The 24,077-nt window shown below is 55.5% G+C and overlaps 1 protein-coding gene and 1 long non-coding RNA gene across 2 annotated transcripts; one reads left to right on the top strand and one right to left on the bottom strand.

Moving 5' to 3' along the window:
* Window positions 1–13,914: 13,914 nt before the first annotated feature.
* On the bottom strand, window positions 13,915–15,922 carry LOC142361030 (uncharacterized). The gene is made up of 3 exons (XR_012763569.1): window positions 15,671–15,922; window positions 15,484–15,546; window positions 13,915–15,311 (listed from the first exon to the last, which is right to left on the bottom strand). It is a non-coding gene; the product is annotated as an uncharacterized LOC142361030 (long non-coding RNA).
* Window positions 15,923–16,573: 651 nt separating this feature from the next.
* Window positions 16,574–23,858, top strand: P2RY1 (purinergic receptor P2Y1). The gene is made up of 2 exons (XM_075418442.1): window positions 16,574–16,824; window positions 17,422–23,858. Exon 2 carries the CDS (start codon window positions 17,490–17,492, stop codon window positions 18,579–18,581), a length of 1,092 nt encoding a protein of 363 aa, XP_075274557.1. The 5' UTR covers window positions 16,574–16,824; window positions 17,422–17,489; the 3' UTR covers window positions 18,582–23,858.
* The last annotated feature ends 219 nt before the right edge of the window (window positions 23,859–24,077 follow it).

Raw genomic sequence — 24,077 nt, 5'->3', positions numbered from 1 at the left:
CAGAAACGCTCTGCTCGCCCACGAGGGGCGTCACGGAGCGATGTGGGATGGGGATGCGGGGCGAGGGGACAGTGCCAGGGCATTGGCACCAGGTCACAGCTACTGCCAGAGCTTCAGGATGGAAACACGCTTCCGTCGGTTTGATTTCTGCAGGAAAGGTGTTTCCCTGACCCTGGTGCAGACCAGGCTCGGGAGCTGTAGCCTGCAGATTTTCCCTGTCATTGCCTGGCTCCACGCTTGCCCCATACGATGTCTGGACGCACACGGCCGTGCTGAAGACCCCGGTGGCCCCAGGGGCAGCATGTGGGCAGGCTGCACGAGGCAGCTGCCGCTGCAGGACCTGCTTCCTTGAAAGCACCAGAGCAAGCCAGGTTTGATGCATTTCACTGTTTCAAAGTTCTTTTTTCTCCCATTCATCAAATAACTGCCATATGCCAGTTTCTTGCTTTCAAAACCAAAACAAAAATTACTTTGCCATTATGAGCAGAAAAATACTTTCAAAAATCTTCACCTGTGTGTTTGCTAATCGCAGAATGGAATCACAGAATGGTAGAGGTTGGCAGGGACCTCTGTGGGTCATCTAGTCCAACCCTCCTGCCGAAGCAGGGTCACCTACAGTAGGCTGTAGAGGACCTTGTCCAGGCGGGTCTTGAATATCTCCAGAGAAGGAGACTCCACAGCCTCCCTGGGCAGCCTGTTCCAGGGCTCCGTCACCCTCAGAGTGAAGAAGTTCTTCCTCATCTTCAGCTGGAGCTTCCTCTGCTTCAGTTTGTGCCCGTTGCCCCTTGTCCTGTCGCTGGGCACCACTGGAAAGAGTCTGGCCCCATCCTCCTGACACCCACCCTTGAGATATTTGTAAGCATTTCTAAGGTCCCCTCTCAGCCTTCTCTTCTTCAGGCTGAACAAGCCCAGCTCCCTCAGCCTCTCCTCACAGGAGAGATGCTCCAGTCCCCTCACCATCCTTGTAGCCCTCCGCTGGACACTCTCCAGTAGCTCCTCATCTTTCTTGAACTGGGGAGCCCAGCACTGGACACAGTACTCCAGATGAGGCCTCACTAGGGCAGTGTAGAGGGGGAGGAGAACCTCCCTCAACCTGCTGCCCACGCTCCTCTTGATGCATCCCAGAATGCCATTGGCCTTCTTGGCAGCCAGGGCACACTGCTGGCTCATGGTTAACCTGTCGTCCACCAGGACACCCAGGTCCCTCTCCACAGAGCTGCTCTCCAGCAGGTCAGCCCCAGCCTGCATGGGGTTGTTCCTCCCCATGTGCAGGACCCTGCATTTGCCTTTGTTGAACCTCATCAGGTTCCTCTCTGCCCAATGTCTGGCTGTGAGCTGGAAAAGTAAGTCTTGCCCTTAATGCTCCTTAAACGGAGGTGGCACGGGGCCGGGCTCCCTGCGGGCAGAGCGGGCAGGGCTCGCTGGTCCAGCTCCAGGGTGCGGGACAGGGCTGATGGCCCCATGCAGGGTCACGGTCGGGGTCTGGACCCGCGAGTGGCACTTTCCATCGTTAGAGCCAGACGACAGCCAAAGCCAGGCTTGGGGCTTGACAGCTTTTCACGGCACTGGCATCAGTGACGTCTCGCCCTTGTGTGCAGAGACGGGGCAGCCGCCCCGGGTCCATGGGCTCAGCAGCGTGCGGGGCACCATGGCACAGCTGCCACGCTGGGTCTGGTTTGGGAGGCAGCTTTCCAGTCGTAGTGATTTCTGGTTTATTTGGGCTATGATTTCTGAAGCCTCAGTCCGTGGAACACAAACACGCGTTCTTCGGTCGGGGTGGGTTTGCGATGCGGTCGCAACGTCGCCCGGCATGTGCGTGTGGATATTTACCCATGGGTTGCAATCCCACTCCCTCGTACCGGGAGTAATCTGCGGGTCAGTAACTCAGCTGGCAGCCTCCTTCGGCTGGGAACTGATGAGCAGGGCCGCTCGCGACGGTGCTGAAGTAGAACAGAACTTGTTTGGGAGTCTGAGCCCGCGCTGAGCAGACGAACCCACACCCTGGGCCCCACCATCTAAATTTATCATCTAAACAATTTCTGGTTGGGTGTGGGCTGCAGGCAGCACCAGCCACGTACTTTTTGGTCCATCTTTCCTGGCAAAAACCTCGCTGTGAACAGGAGCAGCTTTTGATTACAAACTTTTCGACTGTTTCTCCACAACCTTTGGTAAACAGGCGCGGAGGCGAGGGCTTGGCTGCCCGCGGCGGCTGGGCGAGCCCCTCCGAGCTCTGCCCTGCTCCCTGCAAGCTCTGCTGGGCCCTTTCCCCGCGCCGGCACCCGATGCTGCTCCCGGTTCCGGTAGCGAGGAAGGATGCCCGGGCCATGGTGTGTGCAGCGCGGGAGCATCCGGAGCGTGGGGCATCGCCCAGCCCCTGGCCCCCGGCCCCGCTGCCACGCAGGGACGTGCCAGCAGACAGCTCTCCGAAGGAAGGTTCGCTTGTTGCTTCAGCCCCAGCCGCAAAAAAACCCGAAACCGGGATGGCTGAATATTCATCTTCTGTGAATTCTATTAATTCCGCGTTTCGTGTTCTGAAGAGCAAAATAATTGCCGTAGCTTCATTTCAAAGCCTAAAGTAAATAACCACGAGCCTGTCATTTTTCTGTGTGTTTTCCCTGAAAGGAAATTTATCTGCCTGCCTGCTTTCATTATGAAATGATCAGTGGGGCCGCTAGAAGAACAGCGCATTTATTTTTACATTTCTCTGCAAAAGCCTATTTGCTCTGAATGGCACAGTTAACATTGCCAGTGATTGCTTTGTCCTGATTTTCAACAGTCTTTTAAAACCCGACATTAATTTAAACAAGATAATATGAATTAAATTATGTGGTTTGGTGCAGCTCAGTGTTCTCCCCTGCAAAGTCTCTGCCTTTTTTTAAACAACCCCTAAGGAGATGCACTTAATATTAATCAGTGCTAAAAAATAATCATTTAAAAGGATCAGTTTTTATCCTTTGCCCTGGCCGCGATTTCCTCGCTGCAGCCGGTTCCGAGGGGTTTGGCAGGGCTCCCGCAGCAGCCGCCGGAGCCAAACCGGTGAGCACCTGTACCAGGGAGGGATTGATTTCCATCACGACAGCGTGGAGGGTGCCATCCTGCCGGGCACAGCACAGATGCAGCAGGAGGCAAAGTCCTGCTCCCCTTTCCTCGAGAGCTCCCTCGTCGCTGAGCGTCTATTTAAACTGTCTGCCCAAATGAGACTGGGCTGCAAACGAGCTCGTCTGGGGCTCTGCCCTCCGCTCTTGGCAGCCAGCGCTGGCGACGGGGAGGCCCCGGGTGCCTGCGGTCACCAGTATCTCCAGGACGGTCGCACAGCACGGCGTGGCTCAGCCTGGTGACACGGTGGGCTTGGACACGGAGCTCCTCGTGGGGGTCTCGGTGGCCGGAGGGGGGTCTGCTGGTGTCCGGCCACCAGAGAGCCGAGCCCCGGCAGTCTCCGGGCGGTTGTGTTTAACACGGCAGAGAAGGAAGGCACAGCCTCTGCGTTCCTCCCACGCTTGAACCAACCCTGCTCCTCCTGCCCGTGCCCCCTTCCTCGGCTGAAGTAGAACTTCATTCCTGTACAACCTGTCCCTCCGTTTTCTAGCCAGCCCAGGGGAAAAAAAAAAACCTCAATCTGTAGTTTGCACCCAAGCTGTTTGGAGTGGAGGAAGCAGTCCGCCGAGGAAAACCCGGGCGCGGGGTGATGGCTGGGCAGAGCTGTGCCCGGACGTGGCTCGGGGATGGCAGCATGTTTTGTGGGGTAAACTGCTACTTGGTTGTAAGTCTTTGTACCAGGGCTACGCAAATCTGCTGTAGACATCGCTGTTTTAACGAGCAGACCTCTCTCTCTCTCCTACTGTCATGTTTTCGTTCTCGGTGACTCAGGCTAAAGGAATTTTTCCCTCTTTGTCCCCTTGTCTCTCCTCATGTAGAGATAAGGGCAAAGCCAGCCAGCAGCAACGCCCAAGCTCGCTCATAGAAAGGGGATGACCACAGACATACCTCTCTGGTGTGTCCGCTTCCAGACACTGGGAATTCAGTAAATCACTCGCTGTGGCTGTGCAGTGGGAACAGGACAGCACAGAGAAGGGCACGGCAAGGCTGAAGCCATTTGCCTTTGCTGCTCCCAGTCACATCTCACTCCTTTCCTGTCAAACCGAGCAAAGTCACAGGGAATGGACCTTCCCTTCTCTTAACATTTACAACCATGTCAGAAAAAGATTTTTTTAATTTATTGTTAGGTATGTGGTGATGCCATTTCTTAAAGGTCAGGGGTGCAGAAAGGAGAGGGTGCGGGATGGGTTCCCGGGCAGGGTGCTGGGGTGATCCCGGGTCCCCGGCGAGGGTCCCCACAGAGCCAAGCTGCCGGCGACGCTTCCCTTCTCCCTTCTCCCTTCTCCCTTCTCCCTTCTCCCTTCTCCCTTCTCCGTTCTCCCTTCTCCCTTCTCCCCTCTCCCCTCTCCCCTCTCGCGGCGGGTGCAGAAAGAAGCTGAAGCAGATTACAGTAAAAGCAGCATCAGAGTGGACAAAGCAGCAGAACACAAATGACAGACGCTGCACAAACAATTGAAAAGCATTTAATAAGGTGCCTCTTAAAATAGAGTTGTGTTTAGTTATTTGAAGAGTGAGATAAGCAGCTACTGGAGGCTGCTCCGGAAAGTCAGGTTGGGGCTCTGCAGCCACGCGAGGCATCGGGTTTGCTGGTCCACCCAGAGCAGCAAAGCCTGTGTTGGTGCAATGCCAGGAGAGAACTGGATTGAGGCCACTTGGCTGCATATCACGCTGGCTATCTCAGTGCTTTACAGGAAAATTCTTTAAGGAACTCTTAAAGAAACTTTTAAGGAACAACTTTTGCAAAGTGACAGGTGATTGTATGGGATTACACGGGATCCGTTACATGGGATTCGCCACGTGGGATCCACCACGGTGGCAACACCAGCGCTTCCCAGCAAGCTCTGCGCGATAATGCTGGTCCGGTGCGTGAAGGACAGGTTTCTCTTCAGAAACTCCATGTTAAATAGCAGTATGCTTGGTATCGATCCATATCTGAGACAGCCCTGCCGCTCTGGGAATACAGTTTTTCTGCCTGCCCCATTTATAATTGCTCTTGATTTTACTTATATTAGAAATCAAAGTGGCGGATAGAAACTCACAGAGGACTTTTTGCCTTTTTACACACATTCGTTATGGTTTTAAGTCAGTGCTGGTCCTGCCCCTCCATTAAATACCAGGCATTAAATTCAATCATTAATAGCTTTAAAAGGTTCATACAGCAACAAATGTACTTACTCGTGTTTGAACATTAACAGAGGTATTTTTCCTTAACATTTCTTCTTTCAGATAAATTCTAGAGATTACAAAAAAGATTATCTATGCCAGTGATTTTTTTTTTTCCACTACATTTTTAGACTAGGCTCCTGAAATAAGCTCCTGGAGCTCCAATTTTAAAAGCCAAAGGTTAATCCCTTAAGAGCTCAATAAACAACCATTAAGGCGATGCAAAGCATTAGTGCGGTGCAAGGAGAGGCTGAAAAGCAGGAGAGAAAGATGTGCTCAGAGCGGGCAGCAGCCACCGGCCTTGCCTGGGCACAGGGACTGGAGGGTCCCGTTGCTGGAACGGGGAGCAGAGGGTCCCGCTGCTGGAACGGGGAGCAGAGGGTCCCGCTGCCGTAGCTGGCAGGCACAAGCCCATGGGTCAGTGGGTGCAGCATGGCCTGGGTGAGCTGATCTGATTTCTAGGCAAAAAAGCCAAATATTAAAAGGGGAAAAAATCCTAGCACTCACCTGAGAGGAAGGAGGGTCTGTTTGGTTTGCCTGAGCCGTTTCATGGCAGTGCTGGTGGTTTGGATGGCTCCATGCCTCGTTTATCTCCGTCTCCCGAGGAGTCTCCATGGCCAGCGGCTGGTTTTGCTCACCCAAGTCGTGGCTGGGAGGGTCCGTGCCTGGAGGAGGGCAATGCCATGCGGGAACAGTCTGCAAGTCATGGGAGAAGGCAGCTGCTGGGATGGCTTTTGGCTAAATTTACCCTTGAAGCAATGATGGTGTCACTGGATACGCTCCAGGGATGAATTTGGCTGCTTCTGTGTGGGCTTTGTCTGGGGAAGACTCGCCAGCAGCCGGGCAGCGGAGGCATCGCTTGGCACCCACCCGGGCGGGCATCTGGAAGGAACTTGGGTGCAGAATGGTTGCACACAGTGGGTGGTACAAAATCCGAAAAGTGACTTGTTTGGTACGAAACAGGAGACAAAATCAGGGACGTAAGGAACGAAGGTCAAATAAATCAGATACAATGAGAGACCTGATCCCAGTGTGATTCGCTGGAAACAGGGGGGCTCTGATGGGGATGAGCCGTTTGCAGGCAGAACAGTCACAGCAGCGACTGCTGCAGCCTGTAACGGCACCGTACAGCGTCGTCTGAACGTTCAGCAGCTGGTCTGAAACTGGTACGCGAGTTCCTGAGGGAAGGTGGAAACTGGTCTGGTTTAGCCGGACCTCCCACCACCGCTGCGCTGCGGTCTGCTCCGTGGGAGCCATTGCCTCCTGTGTCCGCACACACACATCGCCCAAGGCGTGCTGCAGAACAGCTCAGAAGAGATCTAGATCCATGACTCTCATGATTTTCCTACCGTCAACATGCCTATCGTATTTGTTTTATAACGACTCCGATGCAAGCCAGGTGAGCCTATTGCACCTAGAATTTAAATAAGGGAGCTGGGGACAGAAGAGTCCCTGCAGCAGTGCCGCTTCCCACCAGGGCTCCGTGCTTCAGCTTGTGCAGCTTAAACTGAAGCTGTTGCTTCAGCAACTGCACATGAAATTAGAAATGGCCTTAGTAATGATTGCCAGAGTATTTGTTTCCAGTAAGAGCTGAGCTGGCGTTTCTTTGTACTACACGATTAGCTTTTCATTAGGCTTTTTTATTTCAGGTATCTCTTTTGTCTGTTCCTCAGCATCACCTCCTTCCTAATTGTCAGTGGGAGCTGTCGAATTTTTTCTTAGGTCGTCACATGCGTACTAAGGTTTGGCTGAGTTGCAGAGAGCCGGGAGATGCCTGGGTGCTCTCGGCCAGGACCACCCTCCCCGCGCTCGGCTTCGGCCCGGTGGCAGGGCAGGAGGCTGCCGAGAGCATCCCGGTGACGCGAGGCGACTGCGACCCAGGCAGCAGCTCCCCGGGAGGGACCGCTCGGGGAGGAAGGAGGGCAGAGCAGCCGGGAGAGAGCAGGAGCTGAGGGATAATGAGACAGGGAACAAGAGCTGGAGCAGGGATGAATGAGTCTGGCGGCGGAGGCATCAGTGCAGGGATGTTGAAAGGCTGCTCCTGCCCTGATCGGCTTCAAACCTGTCGGAAGGGTCCAAAAAAAGGGGACTTCTAATGCTTAGTTTGAAGTCCTGTCACTTCTTTGTCAGTACCATGTTTTCAGATATTCCTGAAATAGAATAAAATGGAGTATCGGCATGAGGACAGCTAAAAATCCAGGGCTCATTATGTGGCGGCGCTGAACTGAATAATTTCATGTCCGTTTCCATGACTGGTGTTCTCGAGGCCCTTCCTTCCCCGAATTAAACCCTGCGGGCAGGGGTGTGAGGGAGCGCAGTTGGTAAAACAGCAAGCTGCCGGGAGGAAGGGGCTGGCAGGGCAGGGGGGACCCCCACTGCCAGGGCCACGTGGGCCTCATCACCAACAGCGAGACTCGGGCAAGGGCTGCACCTTACCTGTGCTTGTGATAAAACCAGTGCCAAAGGAGATCCCTGGCATCCGTGAGTGAAACCATTGACTGGTCACTACTGGTAGCTTTGGACCCTCGAAATTCAAGAACAGCCGAAATTCGGCCGGACTCTAACATGGACCTGAGTTAAACAGAGCCTCTGCCATTAGCAGGGACCCAGTGAGTAGCACCAAGCTACGCCAACAGCTTTTGAAAAGGCAATTCTGGGGTTAGATGCTGAATACGTCGGTGCTGGAATGCATAAGCCCGTAACTGATGCTGTCCAGCGCAGCAAGGGGGTGCATGGAGGTCTGGTTTTATCCACATGGAAAGAACAGTCCAACTGAATTCAGAAATTCCGTATTTTCCAGTCAGCTGGCGGGCACTGGTTCCGTTCCAAGCGAGGCAGCCGCCGGGCGGGATGCGGCTGGTGGGAGCCGTCAGGAGCTCTGCGCCGCAGCGGCACAGTGCCCTGCGTGGGACGTGGTGTCACCCGCCGCGGCTCCACCGGGAGACCGGCTCCGGGTGAGATGCCGGCAGGAAACGTAACACCACGCGTGGGTATATGGCACGTCCCTCCTTTTATCTGGATCAACTCGTGCAGACCTGATCCGGAGGGGAAACATGGGTGCAGAATAAAGAGAAGCGGAAGGATGGCAGCGCCGGAGGGCTGCAGCGAGTGGTTTTTGCTAACAGCAGCAAGAGGTCACCTCCACAACTTCTAAATTGCGGTTGTTGCTGCCTCCAGTCCCGAGTGCCAGGCTCTCACCTGTGGTTACCTGGAAATTCGCTGACTTCCTGATCTTAGCTTTTAAAAAATTGTTCCAGATCAGTTTTAACATCTGCTTTCTGGTGTTTCATACAAGGTAGGAAAGTTTAGCACTTGAAAGCATAGTCTGATTTTAGCTTTCCCATATTTTTAGTGTTGTTGACAACACTTATTTTAATCAAATCGATGACCTGATCAAATACTGTATTAAAATGTCAAGAAACAATTTTGCCTGCATTTAAACACATTTAGAAAGAAATATCAAAAGGGAAATTTAATTGAAAGAATCCAGTATTACCGTATTTTCTAGTATCTGCTGAATGGTAATAGATGATGTTTACCACTGACATGATTTGCCTGTGATGCAATTGCAAGTGTTTTCTAAACAATATTTTGCCTTCCTCTGCTCCAGAAGTGGCCGCTGCCCCCAGCCATGCCTGCCGGGCCCGCAGCAGGACCGCTCTCGGCAGCCGAGCGAGCACTGGGGAGCGCGTTGCAGTCATTGCCCGCTGCAAACCGGCGTGAAGCCGGGCTCCGGGCACACGCTCGGGGCCAGCGCCGGAGGCCGACGCCGTGTGAACCAGCATCACAGCTTAGATTCCTCGGAGAGCATCACTGACCCCAGGGAGCGTGGGCTCGCTGCAGCCAAGCTGGAGAAAGCCAAGAGCTTCACTCCCATCTCTGCCGCCTGCAGAACGTGCCCACTGCGCTGATTACCAAATTCTTGTTGTCAGGACTGGTGCCTAACTGCACCCGTATGCCGTATCTATCTCCAGGAGGCAAGACAGAGCTGGAACGTGCCCAGGAGCTGAGGAGCGAGGACATGCGCACAACTCCTGGCTCCTGAAGAGCCCGCACCGATTCCCATCACCGCGAACAAGATCACCGCTGGCATCGCTAACAGAGTGCAGAGTTAACAACGCTCTCGAAACCACCCGAAAACTCCCCGCAGCAGTGGGGCTGCGTACGAGCGGTGCCGTGCAGCTCCCCGAGTGCCGGCTCGCTCCGCTCCATCCCAATCCCGCTTCCTCGCAGCCCTCCCTGGGCTGGGAAAGCCCAGCCGCCTTCCCCACTGCAAGCTTTCGTCCAGGTAACGGAGGAAAAGACAGAGAGGTGGCTAACCGCCCCCCCCCCCCCCACCCTGCCAACCCATTACTCAGCTGTGCACGTCTGGACATTAAAGCGCAAGGTAGCTCCAGTGAAAAGCAGAGTTAGGTCTGGAAATAGCGTTAGGGCAAGACGTGGAGCTGCCGTTGCGTTGCAGGGAAGCCCAGCTTTGGGGCAGTGGCAGTAGGGCTCTGGGGATACGAAGGCTTTGGGGGAGCACGAGGAGCGAGACAGGGCTGGAAGGAGGTGGCAGCCCCCGGGGCCCCGCAGCTGCCCCCGCCGGCTCCCTGCCGGGGGCTGCGTGGGGACGCGTCCCTGCACCCCGCCGGGATGCGCTCGTAGGATGCTCCGGTGATAGCACCTCAGAGCGCGTGCGGCATTCGTTTCCCTCCGTGCATTAGGTAGCAAGTACTTAATTGCAATACTTAATTTTGTCTCCCTTGGTACGCGATCTTCACTGTTTCCTGCCTGTTTGTCTTCTTGGCCATTGAAGGAAACTGTGTAATGTGGGTATTAACGCACTATTAAACCTCCGCAGTAGAATTGTCTTTCTTGGCTGGTGGCTGAACAAAAGATCTTTTCTACTGAGAATAGTAATTTCAATTTAAAATGGCAATAGAGGGAGGAGGCAAGATGCTCCCTGCTGTAATTAGAACAAGTTTTCCAGTGTTCTGCATTATCTTTAGGCTCTGGAAGTGCAGTTGCTCTACTAGGACTCATAAGTCACCGCCATTAACTCTATTTATGGCTGTGTCAGCATCACAGGGGCATCACAGCAGCAGTGCTGATCGGAAGCTATTTGCATATTCTGAAATACGGAAGGCCCTCTGAAACAGCCATTTCGTTATTCTTGTGGGTTTATAATATTAATAAAGCCAAAGAGAGAGAAGAAAAGACGTATAGTGTTCATCCGCTTGGGAATACGTGACAGTCGTGTCGGATGCTGACCAGGGCCTTACAGAGCAAGCCCTCTGGCCTCCCGCGCTGGCCACCCACCACGTGGCCCACTGTCGATTACAAAACTATAATCCTTTGCGTGCACGGCTCTGTGTCGTGCTGCCTTCCAAAGCCCACACCCTGTTGGGACTCTGTCGCTCCTCGGGGCTTACATGATGCTGCGTGCAGATCTGTTTAATTAGCCCACGAACAGCTTTTGTTTTCAAGACAGCAAAATGTCAGCTCCGACATTAAAAATGCACACAGGCGCGCGCTCCTCTCGCACCGGGACGGGGCAGAGCCGCTCCCCGTGCCTTGGCAGCAGGCATGGGGGGTATCGCCTCGAGGACGAGACGTTTTCACCCCCTGAGTAGCAGGCTGACAGCCTCCAGGGACAGCATTTCTGCTCTGCAGGGACAGCGAGCGCGGGAGGGCAGAGCAGCGGCGCAGGCTTTGCTGGCAGAAGCGCCAGCGGAGCCTGGGGCACGCATCCTGCCGGCAGTCTTCGGGAGCAGGCTGGGAACTCGGCTCGGACTTGCTTCCAACCAGCAGCGCACGTCGTATCTGCACCAGACACGTCAGATTATTCTTACAGCTCTTGACCTGTCATTTCCAGGCTGGTTTTCCGAGGAGAGGCGGAGGCGGCCGGGCGAGCAGGTCCCACGCCGCACCAGGCTCACTGCGGTGGGGCGTCATGTCAGGGCTGTGGCGTCGGGTCGGGGTCCCCCGCTCCCAACACCCCCTCCCGCTGCCCCTCACCCGCTCCCCAGGGCCACACGCTGTCCCCAGCAGCTCCAGCGGTGCCCGCTGTGGTGGGGTCCCGCCGACCAGAAACGCGCCCGCCCGCCCTGCGCAAGGGGGAAACGGGCACACTGGGCAGCTTGGGGGGGGGATGTTACACCCTCCCGGGTTTCCTTTGCTGACACGGACATTTTTGTCAGGTACATCATTTCCTTGCCAGCGTTCAGCCTTCCGCCTCGGCCGCGAAGGGCCCCAGGCTCTTGTGGAAGGTGACAGGAGTTGCTTATTGCACAAAGGCAGCGCGCCCGCACATTTCCCAGCCAGATTCACTCACAAGTCGAGGCCAAGCCTGGGCATTTTCAGCCTGTGAAACTCAGGCTGGAAGGAAACAAGAACTGGGTAAACAGCCATTGCTAACACTCTCTCTACTATATATTTTTAAGTATTCTTAGACAGACAAGGATGAGCTTTGCTTTTTTTTCACAAATAAGTGTTTCCCTGAATCGTTTAAACCAGCATTTCCTCAGTTCTCCCCTCTGTGTGGGTGGCCATTGGAAGTCCAGCTGGGGGACCTCTTCCAGCTTCAAAGGTGTAGCAATCTAAATGCTGCATGCAATAGTGTTTTAAAATCAAATAAAGTAGTATTTCAGGCTCAGCCTGGAAAGTCTGCACACCATAGAAGTGGTGCTGGGAAAAGATGGATGCCACCTTCTGTGACAAATGAAGAAGGAAGTTTTGAAACTGCAGAGGCTGGAGAAAGAAAACACGAGGTGAACGTTATTTGACTGAAAGAGTTTCCTAATGAAGCGGGGCATGAAGCCCACCAGAGGCCAACAGGTAGGTCACCAGCCAGTTCAGGTAAAATGTGGAACAGGCATTTTTACAGCAGGTGAGACGTCCTGCAGCGGGGAGTCGCGAGCAGCTCACCCTCCGAGGTGTGTGCCCACCCAGCCCTTCCCGCGGCACTCCCGAGTGAGACACGGAGTGCCCGTGACACGCGTCTGTGTGCAGCTACGTGTGTGTTTACCCTCACTACGGCAGGCATCGCGATGCTCCTTGGTGGGGTCTCGCTGCCAGCCTCTCAGCTGGCACCGGTTCGGGCCCGTTGTTCATACCTGCACACTTTGAAATGCTGAAACCGCGTCGAAGCCTTCCTGCTAAGTGGAGCCAACAGGTGGAAACAGCTGGATTTCTGTCCAGACCATCCCTTTGCCACCCCCACACTGCGATAGTTCAGCGCTAATTGGACTGACTGGGAATTTCCACTTGCTCTCGAGCATGCTTTCTTTTCTCATTAGGGATCTATCCTCCGTTTGAGTTAAATCAGCTGTTAACAGAACAAAACATTCAGCTTAGTGGAAATCAGTGGTACAAAATCGCAGCTTTTGCACAAAGAGGCGAAGCTGGAAGGAATTCAGTTTCACCTACACCAGACGGAAACCTGTGCAGCTCCGAGGCGTGTGCTGGAGCTGGGGAGGAAGAGGTGCTAAGGCAACATGCTCTGTGGTTGTGGTTCAAAACGAGAAGAGATCGGTGAGACAGGCAGGAAGGCACTAACGTGCTGGCTGGGCGTGAAGGCATGTCACAGTATGGCTGCTGAGAAACACGCCTCGCTCCTTACTCGTGCAAATGCTTGGACCTTTCGCAGCTGAAGCACTGCAGCCAGAATGCGCAAACTGCAAAAACCAGTATGTGAGATTTCCATTTCCAGTACGGGCAGGCTCAGCAGGGCGGTGCTGAGGCGCAGGCTGCCGATGAGCAGCGGGGATGTAGCTGCCTATACAGCCCGGGCTGCAACAGGCAGGGCAGAGCACCCCGACAGCGGGTGAGGAGAGGAGCGGGGGTCCTCGCTGTGCGCATGCCCCCTCCAGAAGCACCCCCTGACCCCAAGCTGGAGAAAGAGGGGCAAACCAGTGCAGGCGGAGGCAGCCGAGGGGGTTGGCAAGGCTAGGCAAAGGATAAAAGACTGAGTAGTCACAGTAACGGAGGTGCGAAAAAGGAAAAGGGACGCCTGGCTGGAGCGAGGTATGTGAGGCAGGAGTGAATGGGAGGCAAGAATGGCAGGGATTTAGAAAATGTGCAGAAGAAAGGGAAACACGCTTTTCCACTCTTCCTAAAGGTGGTTCTGGAAGGATGTTGCTGTGTGCCACACCTGGTCTTCTGGCGATGGAGGTTCCTCACAGGGCAAGCCAGGGGACAAGGCGCAAGTGTGTAGCTGGTTTGAGGAGCTACTGGAGAAAGTCCACCGGAGGGCTGCGAGGATGAGGAGGGGACGGGAGCATCTCTCCTACGAGGAGAGGCTGAGGGAGCTGGGCTTGTTCAGCCTGGAGAAGAGAAGCCTGAGAGGGGACCTTAGAAATGCCTCTAAATATCTGCAGGGTGGGTGTCAGGAGGACGGGGCCAGACTCTTTCCAGTGGTGCCCAGCGACAGGACAAGGGGCAACGGGCACAAACTGAAGCAGAGGAAGTTCCAGCTGAACCCGAGGAAGAACTTCTTCCCTCTGAGGGTGACGGAGCCCTGGCCCAGGCTGCCCAGGGAGGCTGTGGAGTCTCCTTCTCTGGAGATATTCCAGACCCACCTGGACGCAGTGCTGTGCAGCCTGCTCTGGGTGACCCTGCTTGGGCAGGGGGTTGGGCTGGGTGACCCACAGAGGTCCCTTCCCACCCCTAATGTTCTGTGATTCTGTGAAGTGGGACGTCCCACCCCCACGGGTACCACCAGAAGCTGCTGGGGCAGGGAGGAGCTTGGCGCTTGTAATCAACGCCAGCAACACCGCCATGACAGTGTCTGCTTTGGGTGCCCACCCTGCTGAACAGCCACGGAAAAACGAGAGGGCACTCAGAAAAAAGTTACCGGGAGGAGTGAAGTACCTCGGAAAATCTGCCCTGGCACAGCAGACTGAATCAGCCGCAGTTTCTGAGACCAGATTGTAAATCTGAGCTTGGAGCCTTTGGTGACGGATGAACAGCGCTGCGGCTGCAGGGTGTGAAGCACAGGTTTGGTACGGATTCACTTCTGCCTTCAGATATTTATGCACTCATACTCATCCTTGAGCACGTGTATTGGTCCTACCAGTAGCGCCAGAGGAGGTGCCGCCTCTCCACGCCACCACAGCTCCGTGCCGGAGCGGGTGTTGTCTCTCCTGTCGTGGCAAGCACCATGTTGGCGCAAAGCCTGAGGTCGGTGTGACCACTGCCACAGGCGCCTGGGCAAACCGGCACGCGCAGCCGCCTGCTCCTCCTCGCGCTCGTGCCGGTGATCTCGTCCGTCTCCAAGACCCGCATGAGCGAACCGCAGCCCTGTTCATAGCCGCAGTCACAAGCCAGAGTGGGCTGAGCCGTCCCCGCAGCCGGAGCCTCGCCTGGCCCCGCTGCCGGCACCTCCGCCTGTCCCGGGCACCAGCACTGAGCCTCGGGAGCTGCTCCGTCCCCCACTCCGCGACCGCTCCGACCTTTCGTCTCCGCGGTTTGGATTTATGGCGCTGCTTAGGTAACTGAGGACAACAGGCTGTAGTTCGCAGCGTGTGTTTACTGATGCTATCTCACGCTGCCTCGGGATGACTCAAGATTTGCTCAAGACGGGGAATTCGGGGAAGCTGCCAAGAGGAGCTGTGTGTTAGCAATGGGACTGAGAAAGTCACTCATGAAATAACAATTACAAGAGGAAAGATAAACTAAAAGGCTTCTCATCAGCTAATAGCGCTGCTTCCGGGTTTTGTGTTTTGGTTTGTTTTTTTTTAACACCATAATCCAAGTCCTTTATTGAAACGAACTCCGGTTTTGGCCGTGCAGTTGATTCTCCACGGAGCAAGATGGCTTTTTCACAAGCCAGCGTGGTGGGCTTGGCATCGTTACACGGTCTGGCTTGCGGGTTGGGTGTTTGCTCTGGTGGGAGTGCAGAGGCGAAGGCTTGGTCGTTGCCAGCGCCGTAAAATCCTAGAGGGCACCACCGAACAGTTCTGCCAGCTGGGTCTGCTCCACAACACCGATGCTACAGGTGCGGCCGTTCTCGTCTCATTTTTCACTTTCCTTTCTCTTCACATTCCTTTTGTGTTAAAATTAAAGAGAATCTTCAAAGTAGAAAATACGCAGTTAGTGAGTAGAAAAAGAAAAAACAAAACTAATACGCAAGAAGAAAAGGTCCTATGTTTACAAGCTTTGAGGCGTCGCTGCTGAGCTGTAGCCCGCGCATCTTGCCCCGGCAGAGACGCCAGGCTGGCAGCTCCATCTGCACCCACTCGCCTGTTCCGACAGCGCTCCAATGCACAGCCGATTTCCCAACTCAGCTTTCCCAGCAAAGCAGTTCTGCCGTTCAGACAGGCGCAGAAGTTTGAAAGATGAATACATATTCATGAAGGCGCTAACAACGCTCCGTCTCGAGCCCGGCGTTTAGCGGCGAGCAGACACGGCGGGCTCCCGCCCCACTCACCGCACGGCCTGTCCGCGATGCGAGCGGGGAGGAAACGGCTGAAACCCGCCCGTTGTGTTTTGCCAGGACGATAAATAACGATCGCGCTCTGACTCCAGCGCCAAATGTATGGCGCTTGATTAGAGGTCAGCAGAGCGGGCGCGCTTCTGCTCAGCTGTTCCCTTCGCAGCGACCAGCACCTTCGCGCAGCTCCAACCGGGCTGCCGAGCGCGTTTTCCAAGGGCGGGGAGGGAGCGGGGGTCCGACCCCGCAGCCCCCAGCCCCGCAGCCCCCCGACCCCGCAGCCCCCACCCCGCAGCCCCCCGACACCGCAGACCCCCGACTCCACAGCCTCTCGGCCCCGCAGCCCCCGTAGCCCCCGCCCCGCAGCCCCCCGACTCCACAGCCCCCAGCCCTGCAGTCCCCAGACTCGCAGCCCCCCGCCCCGCAGCCCCCCGGCCCCGCAGCCCCAGCCCCGCAGCCCCCGACCCCGCAGCCCCAGACTCGCAGCCCCCCGCCCCGCAGCCCCCCGGCCCCGCAGCCCCGCAGCCCCCGACCCCTCAGCCCCAGACTCGCAGCCCCCCACCCCGCAGCCCCCCGGCCCCGCAGCCCCCCGACACCGCAGCCCCCAGCCCCCAGCCCTGCAGCCCCCGACCCTGCAGTCCCCAGACTCGCAGCCCCCCGGCCCCGCAGCCCCCGGCCCCGCAGCCCCTCGACCCCGCAGCCCCGCGGCTCGCAGCCCCCGACCCCTCAGCCCCCCGACCCGCAGCCCCCCGACCCCTCAGCTCCCCGCCCCGCAGCCGTGCTGGGCGGGCGGGGAGCGGCAAGCGGCCCCCCCTCCCCGTGAGGGCGGTGCGGGGGGCGGGCGGGCGGCGCGCCCCTGGGCCGAGCCGGCTCCTCGTCCCGCCCGCAGTCCGCCCGGGGCCGGCGCGCTGCCTCCCGCAGCAGAGGGGCTGCGGCCGCTCTCCCCGCGCTGGCGGCGCCGCCATGGAGGGGCTCCCCGCGCCCTAGAGCCGCTGCCCCTGGCCGCCCTGCCCGGCCCTGCCCTGCCCTGCCCGGCGATGGGAGCCGGCTCGGCCGGGGAGCCGCGGGCGGGACGCCGCGCCCCGCCGGGCGGACGCTGCCGGCGGCGAAGAGAGGGGAGCGCGGGCTGAGGCGGGCGCCGAGGGAGGCAGGTGGGGAGCGGGGCCGGCGCTCCGCGGGGCCGGGCTGGGGCGCGGCGTCGGGGGGGAACGCGGGGAGCGGGGCCGGGCGGGCTGAGGCGGCTGAGGGGAGCGGGATCGGGCTGAGGGGAGCGAGGCGGGCTGAGGTGGCTGAGGGGAGCGGAGCCGGGCGGGCTGAGGGGATCCGGGCGGGCTGAGGGGAGCGGGGCCGGGCGGGCTGAGGGGAGCGGGCGGGCTGAGGTGTCGGCGGGGAGCGGCGGGCGCTGGGCTGCGGGACGGTGCCGGCAGCCGCGGAGGCGGGCGGGGCGGCGGCGCCGGCCCGAGGAGCGCGGGAGGAGCGGCCGCCCACGCCGCCCCCCGCCCGGCCCCGCTGCCCCTTCGCGGCGCTCCCCGCGTCCCGGGGCCGGCCCGGGCCATCCCGCCGCGCTCCCCCTCCGCCCTGCCCGGCCCCGGGACGCGGGGAGAGGGGCCCGGCCGCGCTATGGCTGGCCCCGGACGCTGCGGGGGGACCGCCCGCACCCCACGCCCGAGCGACCGGAACCCCGCGGGAGCAGGGCAGGGCAGGCTCTGCCTTCCAGTTAGGTTCTCCTTGCTCTTCTCCGCTTTCAGGTGCGTTGCTGTCCCTGTAGAGACCCTGTCGCTTCACCTCGGGCTGATGTGACTCTGGTGGAAGGATCATGACCGAAGTCCTCCTCTCTGCTGCTCTGAACGGAACTGAAGCCAACCTGTTGTCCAGCAGCGGCTGGTCTGCCGGAAACGCCACCACTAAGTGCTCCCTCACCAAAACTGGCTTCCAGTTCTATTACCTGCCCACCGTCTACATTCTGGTCTTCATCACCGGGTTTTTGGGCAACAGCGTGGCCATCTGGATGTTCGTCTTCCATATGAGGCCCTGGAGCGGCATCTCAGTTTACATGTTCAACTTGGCACTGGCCGATTTCTTGTACGTCTTGACTCTGCCCGCCCTCATCTTTTACTACTTCAACAAGACGGACTGGATCTTCGGAGACATCATGTGCAAGCTGCAGAGGTTCATCTTCCACGTCAACCTATACGGCAGTATCTTGTTTCTAACGTGCATAAGCGTGCACAGGTACACGGGAGTGGTGCACCCCTTGAAGTCACTGGGGAGGCTGAAGAAGAAGAATGCCGTCTACATCAGCACCCTGGTCTGGGTCGTCGTGGTGGCCGTGATTTCTCCCATACTCTTCTACTCGGGAACGGGGATACGGAGAAATAAGACCACGACGTGCTACGACACGACAGCCGATGATTACCTGAGAAGTTACTTCGTTTACAGCATGTGCACCACGGTGCTGATGTTCTGCATCCCGTTCATTCTGATTCTTGGTTGCTATGGGCTCATTGTGAAAGCTTTGGTTTACAAAGATTTGGACAACTCTCCCCTCAGGAGAAAGTCGATTTACCTGGTTATTATTGTGTTAACGGTCTTTGCGGTGTCTTACCTTCCCTTCCACGTGATGAAGACCTTAAATCTGAGAGCCAGGCTGGATTTTCAGACTCCGCAAATGTGTGCCTTCAACGATAAGGTTTATGCCACTTACCAGGTGACGAGGGGTCTGGCCAGCCTCAACAGCTGCGTCGACCCTATCCTTTACTTTCTGGCTGGTGACACCTTTCGAAGGCGGCTTTCCAGGGCGACCAGGAAATCGTCCAGAAGAAGCGAACACAACGTGCAGTCCAAAAGCGAGGAAATGACTCTCAATATTTTATCTGAGTACAAACAGAACGGAGACACGAGTTTGTGAGCGGATGCAAAGGATTTGGGAACGGTCTGACGAAATCCTCCGCTTTGAGACAGTGGGACGCTGTAGTGCTGCAAGTGTGTGAGGAAAACCTTCCAGCCTCTCAGATTCCTTGTAGGTAAAGCCTCGTTTTCTGATCTTAGAAAAAGATTAACAAGGTCAGCAGAAGAATTTTAGTGGAAAATAACACGTCAATACTCAGCTTTCCTTCTCCTTGCAATACTCTCATTTCTTTCTGACTGGTGTCAGATAAAGTAAAATGAAGTAAATCCCCTAAAGGAAGAAAGCAATCCAAGCGCTTCTGTTTTAATGACTTAGTCTCCCACGTTCCAAAATGTTCTCAGTCAGCCTCTCTGTAGAAATAGGAGGTAAAAATGAGAAAGAGCAGGATCTTCTCCACCGAGGCTCAGTCCACACACTTAGCCTTTTGCTCACTTGCTGTTCTAAAACAGTATTTAAGTCAAAGTCATCACGCAGTTATCTCACCTTCACGGTTTTGTTATTGCTTCTAGTGTTGATAATTATTTGATAGTTCGGTAGCATTGATGGTTCGGTCTGCTCGGGTTGCCGGTGTTTTACAAAAGGCAGGCTTCCCGATGTGTGCGTGGTGATGCTCTCAGATTGTGGTGGTTGTTCGTGACAAATCCGGACCCCCTCAGAGGCAAACCGGCTTCCAGGAGAACGAACGCCTCGGCCCCAGCAGACAGACGAGCGGGGCTCTCCCGGAGCCGGTGAGGGCACGTGCATGGCACGGTGCATTCCGTGAGCGGATGTCGGCGTGCCAGTGCGTGCGGAGGTGATTTGGTTCCGAGCAGCCGATGGGATGGTCCAGGCCTGCCTCCTGTGCTGGAGGAGCCCCGGGACGGGGCTGAGCACAGCCGAGGCGAGCTGCCCAGCCCGAAGGCTGGCCGGCATCTCGCTGCGGCGCGGGCGCTCGGCTGCCGGGGCTGGGAGCCCTGCTGGAGTTCCTTACGGGTAGAACGTGGGAAATGTGTGTGCCGAAAAGAACTGCGCCTTTCGGACAAGTGAAGCTACAGTTGCTTGATTTACTCGCGTTTTCGTTTGGTACGAGAATATTTCTGTTCCTGGCAGTCTTTAGAGATCATGTAAGAGTTGTGTCCCAAGAAAATAGTTATTAAAATGGATAATAGAAATGGATTATATGTTATATATATAATTGGGAGAAAGTAATTTTTTTTTGTACTGTGACAAATAAATTACTGTATTAACAAGATGTTGCAATATACTACAGACTAAATCTGGCCCTTTGTTATATATCTTTTCCAAATGTGGAATAGGTCGTCCAAAATTAGCCAAACTGCAATATTGTGTTACACAAGAGCTAGCGATCAGAGCGCAGGCGAAACCTTACATGGGCAGTCTTATTCGTTTCTCATATTTTTAAGAAATGTACTTTAAAATATTGTGTGCTAAAAATGGTATGAAAGCATGCTCTAAATTTAGTGTACAAAATTAAGTTCTATGTAATCCTAAGGGTGATTTTAACAGGTCTACGTTCCTCCAGTCTTCATAGCAAGGGTAAAATATTTATATTTTACTTACTAATTTCCGGTGATTTGGTAACAAACAAGAATAGCTCTAGTTATTTTTTGACAACGTTGTAAAGCAGCTTCTGTTCACACATACAGCTTCTTAATCTGCAAAGTCCCTATTTATTGAACTTATTTATTAGAAAGCTAAATGTAAAGTATGTGAAGTGTGGTTCTCCGTGTTCATATTCAGAATTGGGCATTAATGGAAAATTTAACAGCATGTTTCAGTCGCTGTAATACTGTGTCTTCTAACAGAACTTCTTTATAATAAACTCAGTTCCACCCTGACTATTCACTGTTGATATGTAACCTAGTGATAAATTAAACTGCTGATTTATAGCTGAAAGATAAATTAAACTGCTGCTTAGGAAGCATAGCTTCTCAGAGCGGTGTTAAGATCTCGTTTAGCCCTATAAGATGAAAAATGTGGAGGTAGCGAAGAAATCCCAGCCAAGGGTCAATTGCCAATTAATCCCTGCTGACAAAAGACTGTGGAACAGCACAGCCTATTTATATCGCCGGAGAATGAGCCTGATTCCCAATAAATGACTTCTCCTATTATGTGATTATTGGAGACTTCATTCAGCTGAGGCACGTCTTGTTTGGAATGGCAGATGAATTAAACGGAGAGAGAGCATAAAAACAGGATATTCTCTGAATCTGCTTCTCGAGGTTTCAAATTGTATTCATTTCCCAGCCTTTCGTGGTCTGTTTCTCTCTTTGCTTTCAGTTAGGAAATGAAATGTTCTGCTAACTCGTGTCTGAAAAAAGCTCCCCAACACACAGGCGCAGCAGAATGTAGAACCGCGCGTCGAGGTTGGTCCGGCAGTGGCTGCTTACAGCCCTTCTGCAACGCGTCTCTCCGACACGGCGAAGCTGGCTGGCGGCGTAGGGCGTGTAGCAGCCGGGGAGACCCCCCTTCCCCGCAGGCCTCGGGCCCTCGAGCGCCTGCAGAGTTCCTGCGCTTTCCTCCCGAACTGCTGGAAGCTCGCTCCAGGCCGCCTTGCCCCGCTGAAGAGAGCCGTGCGACTGGCCTGCTGGTTACCCAGGTCGTTACTGAGGTCCGTCCTGAGACGTTATTAATGAAGATCCCTTCTGATGATGACCAGCCATGGCAGGCAACGGTGCTTGGCATCTTTGCCTCATGGGAGCGTGCGGGAGCCTCCCACCGAGCACCAAGAAGGATCGGCAGACACGTTTTAGACACCATTTATTTTCCGCCTTCCAGACCCTGTGACCTACAGAGGTAACAAACACCTCAAGCCGCGTCCTGCTCCGATGTGACTCCGTGCTGTACGCGCGCCGAGATGTCACAGCCTCCCCTGCACCGGCTGGAGCATGGAGCTGAGCCGCACAGCCTCGTGTGAAGTTCCTGCTCTTTTTGTGGGCCACCCCATCAGTGAGGAAGCTGGTCAGACGGGGTGCGTTGGACACTGCCAGCGCAAAAACCAAGCGATCTCCTCCGGGCAGTGTGGTGGCTGGAGCCATGAGACCCTGGGGAACTTGGCAAGACTGGTCTTTAGTATTTGCCTTTCGGCACTTCTTGCTGTGATGTATCTGTGGAAGACAACCTGCCCCCCAGCCTTGGAGGCCCCCGGCAATCCCTGCCTTTATACACAAACCTCTGGGAAGGCTGAGCTGGAGAAGCCTTTCCCTCAGCTGCTCGACTGGGGTTTCTTTCCGCAGGGAAAGCAAGCTCACCACAGCCTTCGGGCTGTTAATTGGTAAGAAGTGATGGTGGTGGGTTGTGTTTGCTAGGAACGAGCTTCATCTCGGCATCTCACTACAGAAGACCACCTAAACGTTCTGCAGTCCCTCCTCGTGCTCCAACTAGCAAATGAGATTAAATGCTTTACGATTTTGTGGTCATGCTTTTAACCTATTTTTCCTCTGGGTGTATTTGGGAAGCTTTTAATAACTACAAGTCGTTCACTGAAGACGCCAGCAGGTTTGAGGTGAATAGTTATTTAGAGCTTAAGTTTTGCCAAAGCATTCTGCAGCGATCCACGCTGAAACCGATTCCTGTTCATTAGCTGCATTTTGCTTCCTCCAGCTCATAGGGTTAATTTTTTTTCTCATTTTCCCCACTAACTCCCACGTACTGTAATCTTTAACACAAAGTGAAATCAGGATGAAACCTACACATGATCTGCTGTCAGCTTGTGCGTCTTCGTAGCACAGCGCCCAGGGTTTTTGGGTGTAATCCCGTTCGTCTGACGCCCAGGGAATGAAACGGTGCTCAGACCCGGGGAGGCAGAAGCCTGGCCCTGCTCCCAGCGGGAGATGCACTGGTGCCGCGGGGGGCTGCAGTCCGGGGACGGTGGCTGTGGGGGCTGCAGGGCCCCCGCGGTGGCTGACGGCCCACGAGCGAGCGGCTGCCGACGAGCATCCCACCAGCCTCCGGCTCACCCCGCGGACCGAGGCTGGAGATTCGCTTCTGTGCGTGGGCCCGTAAGCTAAACCCTCGGGATCACGCTGCGTGCGCCCAACGAGGGATCGTGCCGGGTTTTCCTCAGCCTGGCATCGTCCTCTTGCTCGGGGAGGAAGAGCGAGGGGCACGGGGAGGAGCGCCGGCAGCGATCTGGATCTGGATCTGGTCTGGAGCCCAGCGCGCTGGCTCGGCTCGCTGCGGTCCCGCCGAGTGCCGGGCAGGATGCGTCGGGAGAGGGCTGCTCCTACCCACAGACCGTCCGGCCTGGGGAGCCGGGGCTGCAGCCCCTGGGCTCGCTGGCCTGGCAGTGCCAGGAGACAAAAAAACCACTAACTGCCTTTCTGGGATTCTGTATGTTTTTTTCGCCTGTTATTGCTCTGTTTTGCCTTTGGACTGGACCATTAACAGGGAGTGGTTTGTCCCGACACTGGTATTACCGATTTCTGTGTGAACCACATTATTTCTGAAGCCTATGCCTCCGTATTTGTTACCGCAGTGGTTGGTCTCCACCTCTGGCCACGTTTTAGAAGGAAGCTCTAGGCCTGGAGTTGAATTTGGATCTGAAAAACGCGTTCCAGGCCCCTGAGCAGCCGCATCTGCTGACTGCCGGCTGCGAGCCGGGGACGGTGCAGGCAGGGCCGGGGGGTGCTGGCCCTCTCGCGGCAGTCGCTTTGGCCCTGTGCAAAGTCAAAAAAGCCCCAACAGCTGCAGCTGCTGAGTAGGAGCGCGTCACCCTGCTTGACATCGCTGGCTCACTCCTTGCTTCGGGTGCTCGGCGCTGGAGCAGAGCCCACGGCAGAACAGTGCTGCTGGAGCCGCACCGTGTGGCACAATGGTCGCAGACACTCCGAGGACACACAGCTTGTGAATTACAGCCACGGCGTAGTCTGTGGCTAGGAGTCACAGCGTGTCTCAAGGACAGGCGTGAAAATGTTTATTTTTCTATCGTACTGTGATTTTAACATTGTTGAGCAAGTTAAATTTTTGTGTAAATACTCGTGAAACCTGGCGGCAATATCCGCGGAGACAGTGTTACTCGGTATTTAAGCTCAGGCTATGTAACTGCTTTAATTAAACTGTAGTTAAAGAATCCCCTTATTTGTCTATCATTTCAATGAATTAAAGGATTTTGGTTTTTAATAATGCACAGGGTTGTTTGCATGTACATTTACTGTCAGGCATGGCTTTTGAAGTCGTAACTATTTTTAGTGGCAGCAGAACGGCAGCCACGGAGTTACTGGCACTGCACCTAGCAACCTCACACTGAAAGCACTCCAATAAAATTATGAAACGCTCCTCCTGCCTTTTGTATTATTGCGGTTAATTCATGTTTCCAGGTGATTCTTCAGGCAGTGACGCGGTCTTAAAAACAGGTCATGAAAGGTTTGCAAAACAGATAAGATTTAAAACCTTGGGAAGATCCCCGGTGGCTCGGCGGAGGACCAGGACCAGTGAGTGCACGAGCACTGCTTCGTCGCCAGGGAGTCGCGGGGCGGGCGGCTGAGCCAGCTGCCA

This window comes from Opisthocomus hoazin, chromosome 4 (genome assembly GCF_030867145.1).
Source record: "Opisthocomus hoazin isolate bOpiHoa1 chromosome 4, bOpiHoa1.hap1, whole genome shotgun sequence".
In the NCBI taxonomy this organism is placed as follows: Eukaryota; Metazoa; Chordata; class Aves; order Opisthocomiformes; family Opisthocomidae; genus Opisthocomus; species Opisthocomus hoazin.
Note: the sequence above shows the minus strand (reverse complement) of the source record. Positions and strands in the feature narration are given on the sequence as shown.